Source organism: Podarcis filfolensis (assembly GCF_964270895.1).
Source record: "Podarcis filfolensis genome assembly, chromosome: 9".
NCBI lineage: Eukaryota > Metazoa > Chordata > Lepidosauria > Squamata > Lacertidae > Podarcis > Podarcis filfolensis.
The window spans coordinates 56,230,624-56,252,311 of NC_139610.1; the positions used below are offsets into that span (position 1 = coordinate 56,230,624).

At 45.1% G+C, this 21,688-nt stretch overlaps 1 protein-coding gene across 2 annotated transcripts in view; it reads left to right on the forward strand.

Annotated features, from left to right (window-relative positions):
* The window catches only part of MANBA (mannosidase beta), a 68,247-nt gene that overhangs the window by 25,329 nt on the left and 21,230 nt on the right, over positions 1-21,688 (forward strand). For both annotated transcript variants that reach the window (XM_083571154.1, XM_083571153.1), the window contains exons 5-7: positions 4,684-4,807; positions 12,515-12,690; positions 16,299-16,409. In XM_083571154.1, the coding sequence (XP_083427280.1) occupies positions 4,684-4,807; positions 12,515-12,690; positions 16,299-16,409 (411 nt within the window). The remainder of the gene's footprint in view (positions 1-4,683; positions 4,808-12,514; positions 12,691-16,298; positions 16,410-21,688) is intronic.

The following is a 21,688-nucleotide window of genomic DNA, read 5'->3' on the forward strand; positions in this document are numbered from 1 at the left end:
TAGAATGCTGTATCTCTCTTGGGTTGGTTAGAAATTGGTGCGGGGCTGAAAAACAACTTGCAACAGCTGTAGTCCTATTTTTAGAGCAGAAGATGCTGTGAGAGTGGCTTTGGCATAGTGCTGGGCTGTGTACATGTTTATGACAAGAACTTTTTTTAAAAAAGAGCGTTGGATACTTGAAGGAAATTTGCCGTCATGCTGGAATTATGGATTGAGATGTTTCCTCTGGGAGGTTTCTTCTTCGTGGTCCCCTCCCCATATCACACTTTTATCATAAGAACGTAAGAAGAGTCTGCTGAAGCAGGCCAGTGGCCCATCTAGCATCACAGTGGCCACCAGATGCCCAAGGGAAGCCCACAAACGACACAGGAGGACAACAGCAACTACACGTCCCTTTTGCAAGGAACGTGGGTCAACGCACATGCAAGAGTGGCCATAGCTCAGTGGTAGCATCAGGACCAGTTTTGCCATTAGGTAGATTGAGATGACTACCTCAGACAGCAGATACCAGGGGGTGAAAAGCAGTGGTGGCAAGATGTGGGAGAACATATGTGCCATGTGGTCTCCTCTAGCACCCCCTAGGACAGGGGTCTGCACCCCGCAGCTCCGGAGCCGCATGTGGCTCTTTTACACCTTTGCCACGGCTCTGGGGCGGATACTAGTGAGGGGAGGAGGCGCATTGCGCGCCCCGACACTCCCCACTGTGGCGGGCGCTGTACTGGCTGTGACGTCGCATGGGGGCGGTGCGTGCGTTAGTCACACACCGTCCCGACGTCACCTTCCTGCCCGCCCGCCCGCCCGCTACATTGTAAGGGGCTTGTACGCTGGTCACTGTTTTGAAGGGGAGTGAAGAACACACACACACACAAAAAGGTAACTTGTTAATTTAACGTTCAATCAATCAAAATGTTTATTCGGCTTTACGCCCGTCATGAAACACAACACAACAAAACAAATCAAAACAAATCAAATCCAATAAAACAGCGGACTCGTTCAAGCCACAAGTAGTATAACACAGTTCACAACTCACAAGGACAGATATTAGCCATTCATAAGAAAAGTTTAAGATTAAGATTAAAATTTTTTGGCACTACACTAAAATCAATATCTGATGTCATTATAGAAAATTCTTATAACTATCAATAATCAACTAACATTCCATTCCGTCTCTTGTACGAGAGGACGGCTGTTAGGAATTTAGCAACCTGTAGGGTAATATAAGGATCCACATCTTGAAGAACCCAGGCAAGCTGTAGGTCTACTGATTTGTCAGCCATAGGCTGGATTATGGAGTTTAGTATACTAGCACGGGCTGAACTGTACAAAGGGCAGAAATTTAACGTTTATTTCTATGAGGAAGAGTAATTCTGAGGGGTCAAACAAAGAAATAATTAAAAAAGTGACAAAAAAGTTATTTTTATAATGACGAGTTTTGCGGCTCCCAGTTTTTTTTTCTTCGGAAACGGGTCCAAGTGGCTCTTTTTGTCTTAAAGGTTGCAGACCCCTGCCCTAGGATAGCCGGTGGTCTTCGGATGCAGTGCAGAATGCTGCCATGCTGCCAATATTAAAATAATATTCCAGCGCTATTCTGGTCAGCTTCTGTACATAGAATTGAAAGGGGGCAAAGCAACATAGGAAGCTGCCTCATCCCAAGTGAGTCCATGGGTCCATATAGATCAGTGTTGTCTGCATGTACTGGCAGCGTCTCTCCAAGGTTTCAGACGGGGCATATCTAGCCCCATCTGGAGATGTTGGGGATTGAACCTGGGACGCACTGCTATGCAAAGGAGATGCTCTATCACTTGGCTATGGTTGTACCCCGGAGTAGGGGAGCAAAGCTGAAAAAGAAAGGAGGTGTGTTGTGGCTGCACTGTGTCAGTATTTCAGCTGAGTGCTTTTGGGGAGGCAGTGTCCAATAGCATCCTGCTATGACATCATTGGACCAAGTTGGGTGACCCTTGCCCATGATACTGGCACATGATGCAGTCCTGGCCTGTTCAGTTGTGGGGTTGGGCTGTGAGCCTCGTAGAACCTTTTATTGGCATCACATACAACATCCAAAACAAATCAATACAGAATTATCACTTCCCCGGTGGCACAAAACATTTGCTAAAAGAAAGGAGGCAGAGCAGTCTATCGTCACATCTCTTGGTCTCCAGGGAGATCAGACGTCTGCAGTGTATTTCGACGACAAAAAAGAGCTGTGAGCCATGTTATCTCCCTCCCATTCACAAATTACCACCTCTGTTTATTTTAAAAGGTAAAGGTACCCCTGCCCGTACGGACCAGTCGTGTCCGACTCTAGGGTTGTGCGCCCATCTCACTTAAGAGGCCGGGGGCCAGCGCTGTCCGCAGACACTTCCGGGTCACGTGGCCAGCGTGACAAGCTGCATCTGGCGAGCCAGCGCAGCACACGGAAACGCCGTTTACCTTCCCGCTAGTAAGCGGTCCCTATTTATCTACTTGCACCCGGGGGTGCTTTCAAACTGCTAGGTTGGCAGGCGCTGGGACCGAGCAACGGGAGCGCACCCCGCTGCGGGGATTCGAACCGCCGACCTGACGATTGGCAAGTCCTAGGCGCTGAGGTTTTACCCACAGCACCACCCGCGTCCCATCCTGTTTATTTTACTTTTATTTAAAAAATATTTTTAACTGCTCTTCACCAAAAAGATTCCAGGGTGGTTACTGCCCTATCAATGAGATTTCTGGGGGAGTCTGTGTTAGTGGTCCCCAAATGCATGGCTTATATCCATCAGAAGCTGGTGAGTGTCAGAGTAAAACTGGAGGACTTGCCCTTCATTGGAATCTGATGGATATAGATATATATTATTCTGGAAACTTTTTTCTTAATGGCACTTGAAAGCTCACTTCACACTTTTTATTTCTGAAGTTGTAAAGTCTGCACACGATGACTTTATCACCTAATTTCCCCGTGGAGAACATGCCAGAATCACCATGTGCAGACTTAACAGTTAGTCTTTAAGGTGTCTTAAGTCTCTGGGTTGTATTCAGCTAAGTTTTACTCAGAGCAGAGCCATTTAAATTCATGAACTTAAGTTACCCTGAAACCTGTAAATTAGGTCTGAGATTGCCCTTGTCTCATCTTTAACAATAGCCTGTTTGGACCTGAAGAATGGCCGCCCATCAGTGTTAGTGGTGAAGTAAACAGATCTTTCCATTTTGAGAGGGCTGTTTTCTAAGAAATGAATGTCGCTAGTGTTAATAACCTAGAAATAGGTGCATTGCCTGGTTTACACTCCTTGTAACTTGATACGTTGGCAGGCAAGCCGATTCCCTGGGATACGGAGAAGGAGCTAGGCGAGTGCAGTGTGGGTTGCCAAAATTAGTAAGGCTCAGCTGCCAGTTATTAGGATTACAAATTTAGATCTGTAGGTCACTATGCAAAACTTTAACGAGATCTATTGTATGTACATCTCCAGGGTGGGGAGTTCTGAGGTCAAGTCAAGACATGTCTTCAAGCTGTGGTCAACAACTTGTTTTGCCCTAGACACCACCCTGGAAATCTTAACATGAACCAAAGCTAACTTTCATAGCTCAGTTGTATGCTATCCACATAGCTTGCATATCATTTTACTCAAAGCTGCTGGTGTATGTGGGACTGACTCTGTGATAACCTGATGCATTACCCAGCCATACAGAAACTGCTTCCCATGGCTTCAGCTCATTCTGCCACAGTCATCGTCAATTTATTTATATACTGCATCTATTTATTTTTATTTGTTGTTATTATTCACATTCGTATTATTTTTATGTGCTTACCACTTTTCCTCCAAGGAGCTCAAGATACATGATTCTTCTCCCCCTGCTCATTTTGTCCTCACAATGACCCTGTAAAATAGGCCAGGCTGAGAGACAGTGACTGGCCAAAGGACACAGAGTGAGCTTCTTGACAGTGAGGATTTGAACCCAGCTCTCAAAAAAATCTAAACACAGTAATGATGCATATACAATACTGGTACATAAATTAAAATATAATATTGCTGCAACGTAATGCTAAAATCCCCACAAGTGTTCATTTAACCAACAGGTCAAGTAAAAGTACCCAGTAACGTCAAGTCAAAAAATAGCCCCAAAGCAGATTGCATCAGTATTGAACATTCTCCCCCTCCCAGTCTTTTACCTGTCAACCCAAAAGGCTGGAAAGTCTCCTTACAGTTCTTCCTCTGGAAGTAGCTCACCTGTGGAGTATTCTAGGGTTGGAGGGTAGGGCAAGGCAGGTGGAAACAGCAATTCGCCTGGTGGCAAACACAGCCGCTTTTCTCTTCTCGAAGCTGAGGAGCTGCAACCACATGGGCGTGGGTCAAAGATGTGGGCTTTTTCTACCTGGCCGTTCTCCTAGCTTCCAGCATGGTGTTGATCCAGTGGTATGAAACAGACCGTTTGCTGTTCTTATGCAGTTTTGACATCTGAGCCTTACTGCAATGATATGGGATGAGGCCAGGGAATAGCATCTAGGAGGCCCTTACCTCTGGAACGAGTAGAACCTGCAACTGAACATTGGAGCTATCTGCTCAGCATTCTAGCCCCTCCATTTTACAAACACATACATTTTAGAAATATCTAGGCAGGGTCAGGTTGGGGAAAGCTGCTTTAGAATCTTGTTTCTTCTGCATAGGAAAGCAACCTTTCTGTGAAGCAACCTGCCTTTGTGTTTAATTCCAGGAGCAGTGCTCATTTAGCTGGGACTGGGGCCCCTCTTTCCCTACTCAGGGCATTTGGAAGGATGTCAGGATTGAAGCATATAATCTTTGCCGCCTGCTTTATTTCTCAGTGACTCCTCAGTATGGTAAGTCTTGTCGTCTTAACTGTAGAATGAATCAGAAAAAAATTGATCCTGGAGGATGGAATCCTTCCATGTAATAAACAATGGTTGAAAGGTTTGCACTAGGTTCTCCTCCCCACAGAAGATACAAAAGCATAGATCAATAACACACTGGAGTAATTTCAGCATATAACACAGGGGCATCATCTGTTCTTTCCTAGTCCAGAAATCCTCTGCAAGACACATTATTCTTTCTCACTGCACCACTCTCTTCCTTGCATCCCTACAATTGCATCTCTGTGCCATGAAGGGCATGAATTTCCAGTCTCTAATTATTTATTTTGAAGCTCTGTACCACTCTCTTCCTGAACACATCTGTCCTCCCAATTTATTTATTTTTAAATTTAAATATATTATATCCTACTGTTAACACGGGTCCCTTCCTATCCAGGGGATTGTTTGTGTCCACATCCACTTAGGCTGAGAAATATTGCTCTTTCAGGGCTCTCTGGCTGAGATTTTTCCTGCTCATTTCCAATTAACACTTCTCCCTCTCACCTCTGTTACATAGAAACGCGGCCACCATCTCTGCACTTTGTCTCCATCTTCCATTCTTTGTGCACCTTCTCTCATCTGGCTCCTCATGTCTGGAACAGATTCTTTTTCTCTTGTTTATCAGATCCTCTCTCCTATCTTGAAGGGGCCCTTTTTCCAGAGGTCCAATAGTTTGGTGAAGGCTTTTCTGATCTGTGCTTGTAGCAAACTACAGATAAGATTGGCTATCCTATGGTAGTCTTTTGAAGTATCAGAAACAAAGGCTCCTGTAAATGCAAGGGCTGCATAGAACCAGGAAGTAGTAGTCTTTAGCTGCAGTAATTGGTCTGAAGCATTCTCTTGGACCCATTGGATTCCAGGAATCAAAACTGGGCTTCCCTTGCTAAAGCTGCCAAAGGGCCAAAGCTTGGGGGTAGAGCACATGTTTTTGCATGCAAAAAATCAGATGAAACACCTGGCATCTCCAGATAGGGGTGGGGAACACCTCTGTTTGAAACCGTAGAGAGGTGCTGCCAGTCAGTGTGGACACTAATGAGCTGGATGAGGAACCTGTCACCCTCTGGATTTTCTGAAGAACAGCTGCCATCATTCCGCTTGGAGTCAGTTGTAACTAAGCAGCATATAAAGTAAAATTTCTGATCACTGGTCATGCCAACTAAGGCTGATAGTTGTTGTAGTCAACAGCATTTGGAGGGCCATCGTTCCTCCACTCTGCAGCTAGATAGACCTAGCTGCCTAAGACTGCTTCTTAAGGCGAGTGGTGGTAGAGTCTTTGCTGTGGTGTGTCCTGAGTAGGTATGAATGATTTCAGTTTCTTTGATGCTTCTTTGCGCAATCCCAAATTCACTTCCCCACATTTATTCATCAGGTTGCAATTTTTTTTAAAAAGTCCTCCTGAAAATGTATCAGTACAGTATTTTAGTTCAAGTTAATCCAAATATACTTATTTTTGTATGTCATTTACCCGAACATAGGCATTTTTTCAAAGCATATTTCTTGCAATGTTTACATTTTCCTTAACATAAGGCATTTTGGTATATTATTTTCATTAATATAGGCATTTTACATTGGTGTATGCATTTTTGTTCACGTTACTTGGCTGGAGAATTACACTGCAAAATTCAGAGAAGTGTGAATTCTGAAGGATGGCTTTGTTTTGGTTCTCATGTTGTTTCGGAATGCGCGAATCAAGGTTCATCTTTAAATGTGTGCAGCCCTGAACAGGATGTGGTCTAAGCACCCCCTTTTCTTATTTCTTTCCTGCCGAAGGAAGGGTGAACCAGAGACTTTTTCTGCCTGCCCTTCTGCCCCCTTGTCCTTGACATCTGTGACATTCTGTCTGTCACTTCATTTCCGAAATGGATGCTGCTAGGGCTGAAAGGGCTCTCCATATCACTGGATTTCTCCCAGTGTTGAGATTTAAGGGTTTGGGGCAAAAGCAGCTGCATGACTATGGCTGTAACTTGAGAGGAGTTCCTATCGTGCGCTTGTCCTGAACTGAAGCCACCTAACCGGTTCCTCTTGCTGGTAATCACTTGTTTGTCGTCCAGCTTGCACTGGGGTTGACTGGTTCAAAAGGACAAGTTGCTTTTCATAATGGGCATTGTCCCAACACGTCACACACAATCAATTCAGAAAGTTGATGGGGTGTTCCATAGCTTTAAGAGAGCTAGGTATGAACTTGGAAGTTCCTCATTCAAAGTTAATCTCAGTCCAAACTCACTGTGTGGACTTTCAGAAGCTAATGCATCTGAATAGGAACATGGGAAGCTGTTTTATTGTCTTATTATTGTCTATACTAGGGCAGGGAACCTTACATTTGGGGGGCAAATGTGGCCCTCTAGATCTCTCTCTCGGGCCCTCAGGCCACCTCCCTCTCTAGTCCCACCCTCCCCCCATCATCCCAGCTCCGTACACTCCTTGAGTGCCTTTGCCTGACCAGAATGTCTCCTTGAACTAAGGTTTCTTGTTCCTGGATGGAGTGTCATTTAGGGGTTTATTTTTTTGGGGGGGGAGGTGGGCATTGTTGCAGTTTTGCTGCTAAATCATACAATCCAAAATAAATATATAAAAAACAAGACAAAACTAGTCACAAACAATAAACAAAACATCACAAAGTACACAAACAGATTGAAAAACTTTCACTGTTTTTTTATACAGTGCAAGTTTTTCAATCTGGTTGTGTACTTTGTGACATTTTCTTTATTGTTTCTGACTAGTTTTGCCTTGTTTGTCGTTATGCAATTTTTCATATGTTGTAAGCTGCCTTGCACACAGTTTGAACTTTCAGAAAGGCGGCGTACACATAAATGATTGGTTGGTGCATATATGGCAACTTTTGCATGCCAAGAAACAAACGTTTACAACCAAATTACAGCCCCTTGCTGGCCCCCCATTTTCTATGTGGAGTTTTAATAATGAAAGCATTACAGAGCTGATGTGCTGGAAGTGCCAAAGCGCTCATAGGGAAATGTAACAGTGTATTGCAGCCTCCGTAAGCGCTCCTAAGTCCCAGTAACTTTAATTGGGAAAGTAAAGCTCTTGCTCTCCCATTGAAGTCAACTGGACCTAAATGTTCTAAACTTGGTGTGGAGTGTGCCCTTACTATTACTAAACCAGCCACTTTGCCTCTGGATGATACTGGGAAGAGGGCAGTCTTTGAAGCTTCTGGAAATGGCTCCAGCCCTTTGCAGAAATTAACACAGCTGGAATTTCCATGGAATGCCAAGACAGCATCAGGAGTTGCTTAGTATGTAGCCTTCCAGCTCCACCTGTTGAGAACCAGGTATGCAGCCAGCATTTAAAGTGGTTCAGAGCTTTTATTTATTTATCCAGGTGGTCTAATACATCTTTTTTGCATAATCAGTACCTAATGGAATGATTTCTGCAGCTTGTTGATATTTCTTTTAAGAAGAAAATATGATCACCTATTTGGGAGCTCACCCAAATAGGTGTTTCTGTACCTGCAGTATGAAGTGGTCCACCATCCCATCTATTGCCTCAATCTACTGCATGTTAAGACAAGGGGTAGTATGCATCTGAATTTTACTCAAGGGTAGACCTGCTGAAATGAATTTATCTAATTTAGCCGTATTCCTTAATTTCATTGGGTGAGTTGAATGTGGGAACCATTTCTGGGACATGATCTGTGGCTTCGCATGTAAGACAAACTCGAGGAGACATGGATGTCTTTGTTGCATTTGCTCTGGGGGCAGAGGAACTGTATTTCTGCTGCTGTATTTCTTATACCAGTTATAAGAAATATAACTGGTTATATTTCTTATACCAGTTCAGCCATTCATGCAATAAAAAGGGCATCTGGCTTCCTGCATTTACTGCATTTACTGATATGCAGGATTCTCCTGTTATATGTCAAGGAGATAGCAAAGCAAAACTTTGGCAAGAGGCAAGTGGTTTATTCAAGCATAGTAGGAAGGCAGCCTCCCCTGGAGGCGTGGGTTCGTATCCCACTTCTGACACCAAGGGACGTGGGTGGCGCAGAGCCTAGGACTTGCCGATCAGAAGGTTGGCGGTTCGAATCCCTGCGACAGGGTGAGCTCCCATTGCTTGGTCCCTGCTCCTGCCAAGCTAGCAGTTTGAAAGCACGTCAAAGTGCAAATTGATAAATAGGTACCGCTCCGGTGGGAAGGTAAACGGCATTTTTGTGCGCTGTTCTGGTTTGCCAGAAGTGGCTTAGTCATGCTGGCCACATGACCCGGAAGAACTGTCTGCGGACAAATGCCTGCTTCCTCGGCCAATAAAGCGAGATGAGCACTGCAACCCCAGAGTCGGTCACGACTGGGCCTAATAGTCAGGGGTCCCTTTACCTTTACCTTTTAGGAAGGTTGAAGGAGCCCTTTCTAGGAATACTCTTTGAGTGAGTCATGATTATTTGGGCTGGCAAATGCTCTGTGATCCAGCAGGAGACCACCTCTGATGTGCATGCTGATGTGGCGAGCACACTTGAGTTGCCAAAGAGAAACAACTGTAGACCCCATCAAATCCAGACACAATGGGTTCAATTCATTCCCCGTTCTCCATTCCACTCACTTCACAGGCCTACAGCAGAGAAGAATTCCATGCATTTTCTCTGAATGAAGCATTTGTTCAACATGCAGAAATGGTTATTCTATCCAGAAATTGTGATCTTTCCCCAAAACAGCTGTGTTCGAATGTAGATCGAATAAAAGCAAAATGTAACAGATGGGGAAAGCCCTTGGTAAACGACCGTGACACTCTTGTTTCTCCAGAGTCCTTGTTGTTACGAAATGGCCATCTTACTTTCTTGCAGCTGGTGGGAAAATAAGTTCCGTATTTTTCGCCCTATAGGACACACCGGCCCATAGGACGCACCAAGATTTTTTTGGGGGGGGGGAATAAAGGAAAAAAAAATTATTTCCCCCGCCAGGTGCGGGGCTGGGGGCGGGGGAAGCCCGAGCTTCCCCCGACCCCAGCCCCCAGAACAGGCTGCCGCCTGCAAGCCTTGCAAGCCCGGCGGGACCTCCCGGCGAGCGCGCAAGCCTTGCGGACATCTGCCTGAAGCACGAGGCGTGCTCCGCAGCGCGCCCCGTGCTTCGGGCTGCAGGCTGCTGCCCCAAGCCTTGCGAGCCCGGCGGGACCTCCCGCCGGGCGCGCAAGGCTTGCGGACATCTGCCCGAAGCACAGGGCGTGCTCCGCAGCGCACCCCGTGCTTCGGGCTGCAGGCTGCTGCCCGCAAGCCTTGGGAGCCCGGCGGGCACTCCCGCCGGGCTCCCAAGGCTTGCGGATAGCTTTCTGAAGCCTGGAGAGCGAGAGGGGTCGGTGCGCACCGATGCCTCTCGCTCTCCAGGCTTCAGCGAAAGCCTGCATTCGCCCCATAGGACGTACACACATTTCCCCTTCATTTTTGGAGGGGAAAAAGTGCGTCCTATAGGGCGAAAAATACGGTATCCCCAACCTGTTTTACCAGGGTTAACTTTGTGTCAGTGGTGCTACATAAGCAAAACTTCAAAAAACAAACAAACCTTATTGTCTATATACATTAAACGACCACCACTGTAGAATTTTGTGTTTGAACATCTTGATGTGTGTTAACAGACGTTCTAGACTTGAGGCCACCTGTGAAAGTATGGCTAGTTTTGTGCAGCAGTTTTTGAAGCGTGAGGCAGGCCTCCTTATTGAGTTAAAGCCAGTTGCTAGAGGAGCTGGAGTACCTGCCTGACCACTCCCTCTGTGTAAATGTTGCCTAGCAGGTAGGAAGGCCACCACACCTCATCATCACGTTTTATGTTCAATTGCTTCATTAAGAGAGGTCCTGTGCCCAGCCTAGTGTGTGTGTGTATGTATGTATGTATAATCTCCTAAAAAAGATTTAAGAGAGAGTTGTGAAACTGGTGCCTTCATTAACTTATGAATTTGCAGCCTACCTAGTATTGCTCCAGCAACACTGGCCTAGTTACTTCACATTGTCTGTGATGGATGGGTGGGTGGGGTGGGTGTTGGACCAATGGATGGATGGATGGGTGGTTGGGGGATATCCTGTTGGACCAATTCAACTTTGTGTTCATATAGAAATCAGGGTCAGAAAAGTAGCACCCCTACAGATGTTCCTGGGTTCTTGAGTCCAATCAGCCCTAGTTGACATGGTCAGGGATGGTGGGATTTGTGGTCCAACAACATCTGGTGGGTGACAGCATTCACATCCTTTACCTAGAGCAGGCTTCCTCAACCTCGGCCCTCCAGATGTTTTTGGCCTACAACTCCCATAATCCCTAGCTAGCAGGACCAGTGGTCAGGGATGATGGGAATTGTAGTCTCAAAACATCTGGAGGGCCGAGGTTGACCTGTCCATAGATTGATTTGGACTTGTGCAATGTGGTTTGGGACTGGAGGTGATTCCAGATATTTTACTTGAGCCTGAGGTGGAGAGGGGTTTCTTTGTCTTCTTTGTAGCTGTTCAGTGGTGGCTGATTAGGGATCCCTCCTGGAGAAATGAGGGCTCAGCAGCCGGCCACAAACACCGGTTTCTGATGTTGGCCCAGCTCAGACCCTTCCTTACTTTTGTTGTCCGCATCTTTTCAAGCAACATTCACAATGACTATAACACTTTTTGTTTTATGTTCAAGCTGTCGAGAACAATTCCTGGTTTGCACAGGTCCAAACCAGACAAGGGTGATTGCATTTAACATGTCTAGTGTTTTTCTGCTAAAGAACAGCTATAAGTGGTGTGTGATTGGGACTGAGACCATGACATGCAAGACCCAATGAAAATAGCCTCCTCCTCGAAGCTCCTGTTCATTCTGGGAGATGAATGACGCTCTCTTCTTGGGCTTAGCAGCAGCTTGAAGAAAGATCTCATCGAGATCATGGTGATCACTCTCTTCTCTGTGCATCAAGGACCTAACCCCCCTCCTGGCTGTTACTTAGAAGAAGAAAAAAGCTAGATATGGAATATCATGCCTAGTTTGTTCCATAATCACCATCCCTTTTTGTGAGAAATTCTGAACCATCTTCAAAATACGGCTGGCATAGGAAAATGTTAGTATGAGCCAGCTACCACATGGGTTCATCTGTAGGAGCTTCTGTGGTAGTAGCAGTTGAGTAAATTTCTGTGACTAGCTTCTAGTTGCATATAATGTCCAACTGCTGGTGTCATTCAGATGTTGGAATCCAACACCCATCAGCTCCAGCTAGCTTGACCAATGGTCAGAGATGATGCAGGTTGTAGTCCAGATGCATCTAGACCCGTGTTTCCCAAACTTGGGTCTCTAGCTGTTTTTGGACTACAATTCCCATCATTCCTGATCACTGGTGCTGCTAGCTAGGGATGATGGGAGTTGTAGTCCAAAAATAGCTGGAGCCCCAAATTTGGGAAATGCTGATCTAGAGAGACACAGGTTCCCTACGCCTGATCTACTACATTTATGTCTTGACCTTCCTGCAGGGAGCTCTGGGTGGGATGCATATCACCCTCTTTATCATCACAATTATATCCTCGTGAAAACAACACCATGTGATGTGGATAGCAAGATGTGTCTTCCCTTTGGCTCCCTGTTGGTGTCACGTTGTTGTCTGGGGATTTGAACCCAGATCTCCCTAAGTGTGAAGACAGACCTAACCTCCTAGATCACAGGTGACTAACGGTATGCATTCAGTCTGTCCACTCTCAACAACCTTCTTTGTTTTTGTTTTGTTCAGTGCAAAACACTCAGCAGTGGAGTCTCAAAATAGAGCTGGATTTTGATGTCATCAGCTCAAAGCCAGTTGCTGCTCTCGCGACTGTGAGCATTCCTGAGCTGCAGACGCAGCAGACATTCACAGTGGAGCTCCGTCCTGGTGAAGGCAGCGCCGTGCTGCTCGTAAACATAAGTAAGGTGAGGGCAAGTTCTGCTGAATGCAAAACTATTTCCTCTGGTGTGAAAATCAATGCTGTGTATGGGTCTGCACCAATAAGGCCATAGATGTTACTCAACCACAAGGCCATAGATGTTACTCCTGCTGTTTTGCACACCCATATTTGGGAGGTCTGTGGGCACAATTCACGCAAGGGAATATACTGTGGTTTTCAGTGGGAGAATTAAGCGTGTGCTCCTATCCTATTCATTAACTTAATTTGGCTTGACCTGTGTCGTCCACTTGTGGCACATCAACATCCTGAGAAGGAGATCAGGAAGGAACTAGGACTTCTGGTTTTTACAAAAGTTTCCCTGTTTGGTTGCCTAGGCAAGATGGTGCTCACCATAGGTGACCAAATATGCAGCAGTAATGTGCAGTCCTGAACATACATTGGCCAGGTTTGCAAACTTTGGCTAACTGTGAGTGAACTTACAGCAGAGATTGCAGTAGCTTTGCTCCTTCCTCTGGTCCTGCTGCTGCTGCTGCAACACTTACCAAACTTTTGGTTTGCCTTGCTACAGACAAACCATCAGCTGTGGCCAAGATTTGTTCTTGGCTTAACACTCATTATTTGTACTGGTGGATGTGGGGCATGTACCCAAGACATGGAATGCCACTGTTGGGGCTCCCCTGAAGGTATTTAAGGAATTAGATAGTTCTTAAGGAATTAATACGAGTATTTCTTAACCACATCTCATTCAAAAAGAAACTGGTGTTGTGCAATACAAGCATCAAGATGTCATGTAATTGTAAAATACAAAACAAATGACCAGCACTGAATCAAATTAGCTCTATGTAAATGCTTGAGCAGTGACAAACCTAGACAGCATCTTAAAAAGCAGAGACATCACCTTGCCGACAAAGGTCCGTATAGTTAAAGCTATGGTTTTCCCGGTAGTGGTGTAGGTAAAGTGTAGGGAAGTGAGAGCTGGACCATAAAGAAGGCTGATCGCCTTCAAAAGAATTGATGCTTTTGAATTATGGTGCTGGAGGAGACTCTTGAGAGTCCCATGGACTGCAAGGAGATCAAACCTATCCATTTTTAAGGAAATCAGCCCTGAGTGCTCACTGGAAAGACAGATCCTGAAGCTGAGGCTCCAATACTTTGGCCACCTCATGAGAAGAGAAGACTCCCTAAGGAAAAGACCCTGATGTTGGGAAAGATAGTTCTGAGGGCACAAGGAGAAGGGGACGACAGAGGATGAGATGGTTGGACAGTGTTCTCGAAGTTACGAACATGAGTTTGACCAAACTGTGGGAGGCCGTGGAAGACAGGAGTGCCTGGCGTGCTCTGGTCCATGGGGTCACGAAGAGTCGGACATGCCTAAACGACTAAACAACAACAACAACATAAATGCTTGATGAAAAAGAAATGTTTTTAGTAAATAGTGAAACAGAAGAATTGTGGGTGCCTAGACCCAAGTTGCAGGCCTTGTAAATTAACACAAGAACCTTGTAGGTCAGTAACCAGTCAGGTCAGTAGCACATAGACAGCCAGTGCAAGCTTTTATTAAGCACTGGACTTGCTTTGAATTGAAAGGAGGGCTTCAAACGTCATTCCTTCTGCAGCTGCCTCTACACATGGCTTCAGAGCTAGCCACAGGTGATGAGTAAAAAAAACCCCAACCGAAACAACACCTTGTGATTATTGCTAATTTCTAAATAATAAATTTGAAGGCACAAATGCAGGGGTAATAGAAGAAGCCGGTTAACTCAATAAGCTGGGAGAACCTATGCCCCTGCTCCCGATATGTTATCCTTGCCCATTGGCTGATGGGAGTTGGAGTCCAATGAGGGCCACAGGTTCCTTACACCTTCACAAAGCCATGAGCCTTGAACCCTGATCTCCCACCCAAGAACTCAGAACCGCTTGCCCATGGTTATTGGATGGGCTGTAGTGTCCTAGTAACACCGTGTGTATTTTTCAGCTTGCCTGCCCCACGGCAGATTATCTTTCCTGACCCCATGATCTTGCATTCTGATTAGAAAGCAATCAAAAGTTGTGTGTGTGTGTGTGTTTGTGGACTGAAGGCAGCCTCGAGTCCCTAATTTATGTTGTTGGATTGCGTTCTGTGTATTAAAACAATAGGAAATGTACCACTGAAGCTGCAAAAGTCATCTCTGGGCAGTGTTTCAAAGCTGAAGCTGTGAGAGCTGACTGCAGCCTTCTTAAAAATGTGTAATTCCCACCCCACCCCCCACCAAAATTGAGTGCACATAGTGTTTTCCAGCTAAGAAATAGCAAATGGGTGAGTGGGGATATGACATCACTACCAGCCAATGAATACCCTCCCGCAGTGCCTTTGCTTCTAAAGCTATTCTGCATTTCACAGAGCACGGTGGAAGATGCATATTAATAATGCTTCGTTCCCTGCGCTAGGAATTCATGGGCATTTTGCATGCTGCCGTTGGAAGTAATTCCAGAGAATGAAAGGTGGAACATTAGGGGCTCAGCTATGTAATCATGCCTTGGTAACAGGCATGACAAATCATATTGTTAAATTGTTTCCTCTGTACTTGCTTTCTCTTTGTGAAATGCTCACTTGATGCATTAACGTGTCCAACACTGATCCATCTGTTTGGATGTTTGCGCACCCTTATTACCTTTTAGACATTTTGCTGTACCCAGTAATTGACAAAAATTGTGCACCAGCATTTGTTTTACGTGAACAGTGAGCTATTGCTGCTGTCTACAAATAAGCAGCTTATTTTATGTGGAAATGGAGCAGCAGAAAGACAACCAAATTGTGAAAACTCAACAGTCATTTTTATAGAGTCGTGTAATATGCTAATAAAACAGGGTGGGGCTGATTCCCTTGTGAAAGGTTCAGATACAGTATATTGCTTTTGGATGCACTGAGGAGGATCTCCTGGGAACATCTGTTCAAGCCCCATTGAAAATGACCCACTGGAATGAATGGGAGCTTTGCAAGTAAATACCTTTTGTGCAGCATGCCTGGAACAGTGACCTACAAAACAAAGTGCAATTTTCATGCTAAAAATGCTCTGTAAATGATTGCTGACAGAAGTGGGAACCAACAATAATGTGTTGCAGTGTATCTTCAGCCACACATAGAAATGCTCCTGTTCCATGCTCCATGCTCCCTACATTGTTTGGGGCTTGAAGAGCACACGTCTCCCCCCAGCCTAGAACTCTTTCTCTAGCATGCTAAAGGGCTCAAGGTCAGAGCTAGCTGTTTGCCTTGAATCTGAGCATTGAATTGCTTTACATGGCTTGGGGGGGTGCTGGGAAGAATAATGTGGGGAGAACATATTTTATAACTCCATGGTGCAGACCACTAATTAGTGGTGCAGACCACTAATGGCCGATGCATTGGACAGAGCCCCCACTCTGGACACTGGTATCATTGGAACTTACCTGGAGAAGGCTGGGGCGGTGTAGGTTGGCAGCAAGGGCTGTGGGTGCGAATTTCTCTCTGCTCCAGATAAGCTCTTGCCTCCCATTGATGGCTCTTGGCTTGCTATTTGAAGAAAACTTACTTAAGCGCTTCGTGCTATCAACATAATCTTTTCTAGACTCTTTAAATTTTAATTTCATTTGCTGCTTTTCTTTTCTTTTAAAAAGGCTGCAGCACTGGAGACTTGGTGGCCAAGAGGACATGGGAACCAGACTGGGTACAACATGACAACTACATTCATTGCAGAGGGAGGTTGCAAGATTGAGAAGCTTTCTAAGGTATGTCAAGTCTGGAACACAGGAAGCTGGCTTATGCTGAGTCTGACCCATTGGTCCTGTGTAGCACACAAGACACGACTGGCGGCAGCTCTCCAGAGGCTCCAAGTGACCACCAAGGCACATTCCTAGCACCCACTGGGGTGGAAACTCTCTAGGTCAGGGGTAGGCAACCTAAGGCCCGTGGGCCGGATGCGACTCAGTCGCCCTCTAAATCTGGCCTGCGGATGGTCTGGGAATCAATGTGTTTTTACATGAGTAGAATGTGTCCTTTTATTTAAAATGCATCTCTGGGTTATTTGTGGGCCCTGCCTGGTGTTTTTACATGAGTAGAATGTTGTTTTTATTTAGAATGCATCTCTGGGTTATTTGTGGGGCATAGGAATTCGTTCATTCCCTCCCCCCCCCAAAAAAAAATATAGTCCAGCCCACCACATGGTCTGAGGGACGATGGATCAGCCCATGGCTGAAAAAGGTTGCTGACTCCTTCTCTAGGTGATCAGGCCAGTTAATGTGATAAGCAAACACTACAGCCCTCACATGGAGCTCCTCCACCTGGAAGCGGTTTTCAGCAGTCTTGAAGGCTGTAATGCATAAGGTCCGAAACAGGCCCTCCCAGAAGTCCAGAGGATCCCAGGCTGAAAAAAGAGGGAGTAAAAGAACTATGAGGGTAATCTGACATGGCAATAATTTTGTTTGTTTTGCTGTGTTATCATGCATCCCATAAAATATTTTTTTAAAAGAAGAGAGCGGGAGAATCCTGGGCTGCTTCCAGCTTTTGAGCCCACTAGCCATAAAAAAAAATAAAAGTGATGACACATGGAAACAAAACAAGACATTAAAAAAAGTGTGGGAGTTAATGTTAGTATTTTTTTCTTTTCTAGCATTTTTTTCCTGTGCAAATGCTCTAGTTATTAAGGAAAAGAATCTATCTTTTGTGCAATATTGCGGACTGTTTAAGATGATGGAATCTTTTACTAAATATCACCTCTCATTTGCTTAAATTTGCAGCTCTAAGCCGCTAGTCGTCATGGCTGTTCTCTGACTCCTCAGTTGGAATAGCAGTTGCTGGAAATCATAAGAGGGGTCCTGCTTGTGAGTTTCCTGCAGGCATCTTGTTGGGCCACTGTGAGAACAGGACGCCTGATTAGTTGGGCCCAGTGGCGTAGCGTGGGTTGTCAGCACCCGGGGCAAGGCAAGTAATTTGCGCCCCCTAACCTGTGGATTTGCGCCCCCTAACCCTAACCCCCAGATGTTGCGCCCGGTGCAGCCGCCCCCCCCTGCACCCCCCACGCTACGCCACTGGTTGGGCCATTGGCCTGATTGAGCAAGCTCTTCGTATGTTCTTAAGAGTGTGTCACATTTTGGTCCATTGTGCATAAAAGCAGGTTGCAAAACGTATCAAATGCCAAAAAAAACCCCATAAGTGTCTAAATCTGAGGCCCCTTTTGAGCTTGAGGCTCAGCTCAAACAGCCCTCCTGCCCAACCCACTCTGATTAGCCCTGATCTTAAATTATCAGAAGATGGCACAAACTATTCTACTGGCAGCTAGCTGTCCTCTCTGTGTAGCACCTGCACTGCCAGTCAGACTTGAAGACAAATTAACAACAACGTCGAAATTCAAGAGGAAAACCTTTACAGCTGGGCTTTCCAAATTCTCAAACTTGTGTCATTTCTGGACTCTTAGCAGCTGGTATCTGCAATACGGATCTGCAAACAGAAATGCAGTGATTTTGATATGAAATTGTGCAGTGGAAATTCTCATCAGTGTTTAGCTGTGATGCATTGAAACTTTAGATTTAGGAAAACTGAGACTCCTCTTGTCAACTTTAGTATTCTTTAACAATAATAGTTTGCTGACTTAAAGCACCCTAGTTAGCAATTTTGCAGAACACAGGAGTCCTTTTGGTGCATGGGAATGGCAATTGACAGGATAACTTAAATCTCTATTCATGAGCGCAGTTCATCTCTGGTAGTGGAGAGAATTAATAAGTATATTATTTCATTTAGGGAGGAAAGTGGAACAGTCTGTTGTATTTGACTCTTGTTTTTTGCTTTAGTTCCAGGAAATGCTGTGCTCTCCTAACTTTAGGCATAGTTGATAAGATACACATTTTTTTCACTATACAATGAAGCTGGTGGTTAATGATTTCCTGAACAATACACTTTCTTTGTTGTGGAGTTAAAAGGAAAAAAAACAGTTCCCATCTGCTGTTAAAAATAGCAACTTTGTGTATTACTTGCATCTCCCTTCCAAGTGCCAAAGACCTCTGAATGCAGTTTAAAAAACAGAAAGGACTATAAAATGTGTTTTTTCTATTTGGGAAATAATATATGTCCAAATAAAATAAAAGTATTTTCATCGATTGGAGACCTATCTGAACAGATCGGTATTTAACTATATGGAAAGCACTACTTATTGTTTCCTTTTTAAAAAGTACGGATCACTTTATGAAGCCTTATCCTTTTGAAATAAAACACATTGCAATTGAACAAAAAGTTTGCACCTTGGGATTCTAGGAAATTTTTAGCAACTCCTGAAAGAGACTGCTTGGCTTCATGCCTAAAGACCTTGTGCTGATAAGAAAAGCGAATGACTTAAAAAGGGGGGAAGTTGTAAGTTTGAAAGGAAACTCAGCAGGAAAACTGGAGTATCTCCGTTTAGGAACATAATCCGTGTGTTGCTGGATCAGACCAAAGGCCTATCTAGTTCCACCATCCTTTTTCCCATATTGGCCAACAAGATGCCCATGGGAAGCCCACAAACAGGACATGATGAGAATAGCCCTCTCTGGACATCATTCCCCAGTGACTGGTATTCAGATAGACTGCCTCTGAAACTGGAGTAGCTATTATACTCATCTTGACTAGTGGCCATTCATTTATCTAATTTACCTAATCACCTTTTAAAGTGATCCATGTTGGTTACTATCTTATGGTAGCAAATTCTGTAGAAGAAGAAGAGTTTGGATTTGATATCCCGCTTTATCACTACCCGAAGGAGTCTCTAAGCGGCCAACATTCCCCTTTCCCTTCCTCCCCCACAACAAATACTCTGTGAGGTGAGTGAGGCTGAGAGACTTCAGAAAAGTGTGACTAGCCCAAGGTCACCCAGCAGCTGCATGTGGAGGAGCGGAGACGCGAACCCGGTTCACCAGATAACGAGTCCATCGCTCTTAACCACTACACCACACTGGCTCTCCAGCACATTATGTCCAGTCCTAACTTTTGCCTGTCCTAAATTCTCCCAATGTTCAGCTTCGCTGGTTGACACCGGCCCAGAGAGAGGGAGAAAAATGTTCCTCTATCCAATTTCTTCACACCTTGCACAATTTTGCACACCTTTGTCTTGCTTCCTATTTTTATTTTTTCTTCATTAAGTAGCCCCCAAGGCAAGATGAACCAGGGAAGAACTTCTGAAAATAAATAAATAATGGATTTGATATCCACTTTATCACTACCTGAAGGAGTCTCAAAGCGGCTAACATTCTCCTTTCCCTTCCTCCCCCACAACAAACACTCTGTGAGGTGAGTGGGCCTGAGAGACTTCAAAGAAGTGTGACTGGCCCAAGGTCACCCAGCAGCTGCGTGTGGAGGAGCGGGGAAGCGAACCCAGTTCACCAGATTCCGAGTCCACCACTCTTAACCACTACACTACACTGGCTCTCCAAAGTGCATAACAAACATAGCACTTGCCAGTATTGTACCACTGTTTCCCAGATGCCTGACAGTCCGTCTCCTTTTTGCAGTTCTAGGCAGGCAGCAAAAACTAAAAGTTACTGAGTTATTGGTAGGCTGCCTTTCGCTCAATGGATTGTAGACAGTGTAAACTGGAGATAAGCCCTACATTACTGCATATCTTTCTGGACTCCACAGCCACCTTGTCAGAAACCAAAGCTTTTGAGGTTGCAGCGTGGCTTTTAGCTCAAGCTCTGCACACGAGCCGGCTTTAGCTGCATGCCTAGTTATCGAGAGTTGCCTCCCGACAGCCTATTTCCACGGCAGGCAAAGAAAACACTTTGAAAAGGGCACATCGCAGCAAGCTGGTCAGCGTTGCCCTTTAAAAGAGACCCACAACAGTTCATTGGGGCACCTTGCCCCCAATTTAATACCGCGTTGCTTTCACAGAGATCAAGTGTGAAAGGAATTAATTTGAGCAGACTGTGCCTATTTAGCCTTAACAAGATACGGTCTTGAGTGCTGCATCCCTGAGACCTGTTTTTTATGGCTCACAAAAACTGTGAGCATTTTCTGGAATGCTTGAGGAATGATTTTGCTCTTCCTTTGCCTAGAGGAGGGATGGGGAACCTGTCGTCTTCCAGATATTGTTGGACTTCAGCTCCCATCAGCTCCAGGCCAACATGAATGGCCCAGAATAATGAGAGTTGGAGTGCAAGAGCAAATATCTGGAGAGCCACAGGTTGCTCATCCTTGGTGTAGCTGTTCCTGGATGAAGAACTGTGAGGGAAGAGACTCCCATCAGGCAAGGCCTCCTTCCACCTTCCTTGCCCCACCCCCTGGCCCTGGGTCTCCTCATAAGGAAGCTGTGCCTGGATGAAGAACTGTGAGGGGAGAGACTCCATCAGGCAAGACCTTCTTCCACCTGCCTTGCCCCACCCTCTGGCCCTGGGATTCTTCATAAGGAAGCTGTGCCTGGATGAAGAACTGTGAGGGGAGAGACTCCATCAGGCAAGGCCACCTTCCACCTGCCTTGCTCTACCCTCTAGTCTCTGCTTCTCGATGTGTATTGTATTATTTTATGTACCGTGGCTTGCCGTTGTTTTATTGATTATAATTTAGATATTATTGTAACTGTTGAGTGGATTTCTGTTTAACTTTTATATGTTGATATTATTATTTTATACTATTCTAATTGATTGTTGAATGTTACTTTTTTGATGTAGGCTGCCTATTTTGAAGTTATGTTTTATCACATTTTTGTGTTGCATTAGATTGTTATAAGATGTGCATTTTTTGTTTCTTCAGCTTGTAAACCGCCTTGAGTATTGTAAGATAGAAAGACGGTGTCCAAATTAAAAATGATGATGATGATGATGATGATGGTGTAGAACAGGGCTTCCCAAACTTGGGTCTCCAGCTGTTGTTGGACTACAACTTCCATCATGCCTAGCTAGCAGGACCAGTGGCCGGGGATGATGGGAATTGTAGTCCAAGCTTGTAAGGCACCCCTTGTCTTAATACAAGCTCCCTTACTGAAATGAAAGCATGTCTTACTCATTCATCTGCTCCTTGAAAGTTCCCAAATTAAAGGGTTCCGTTC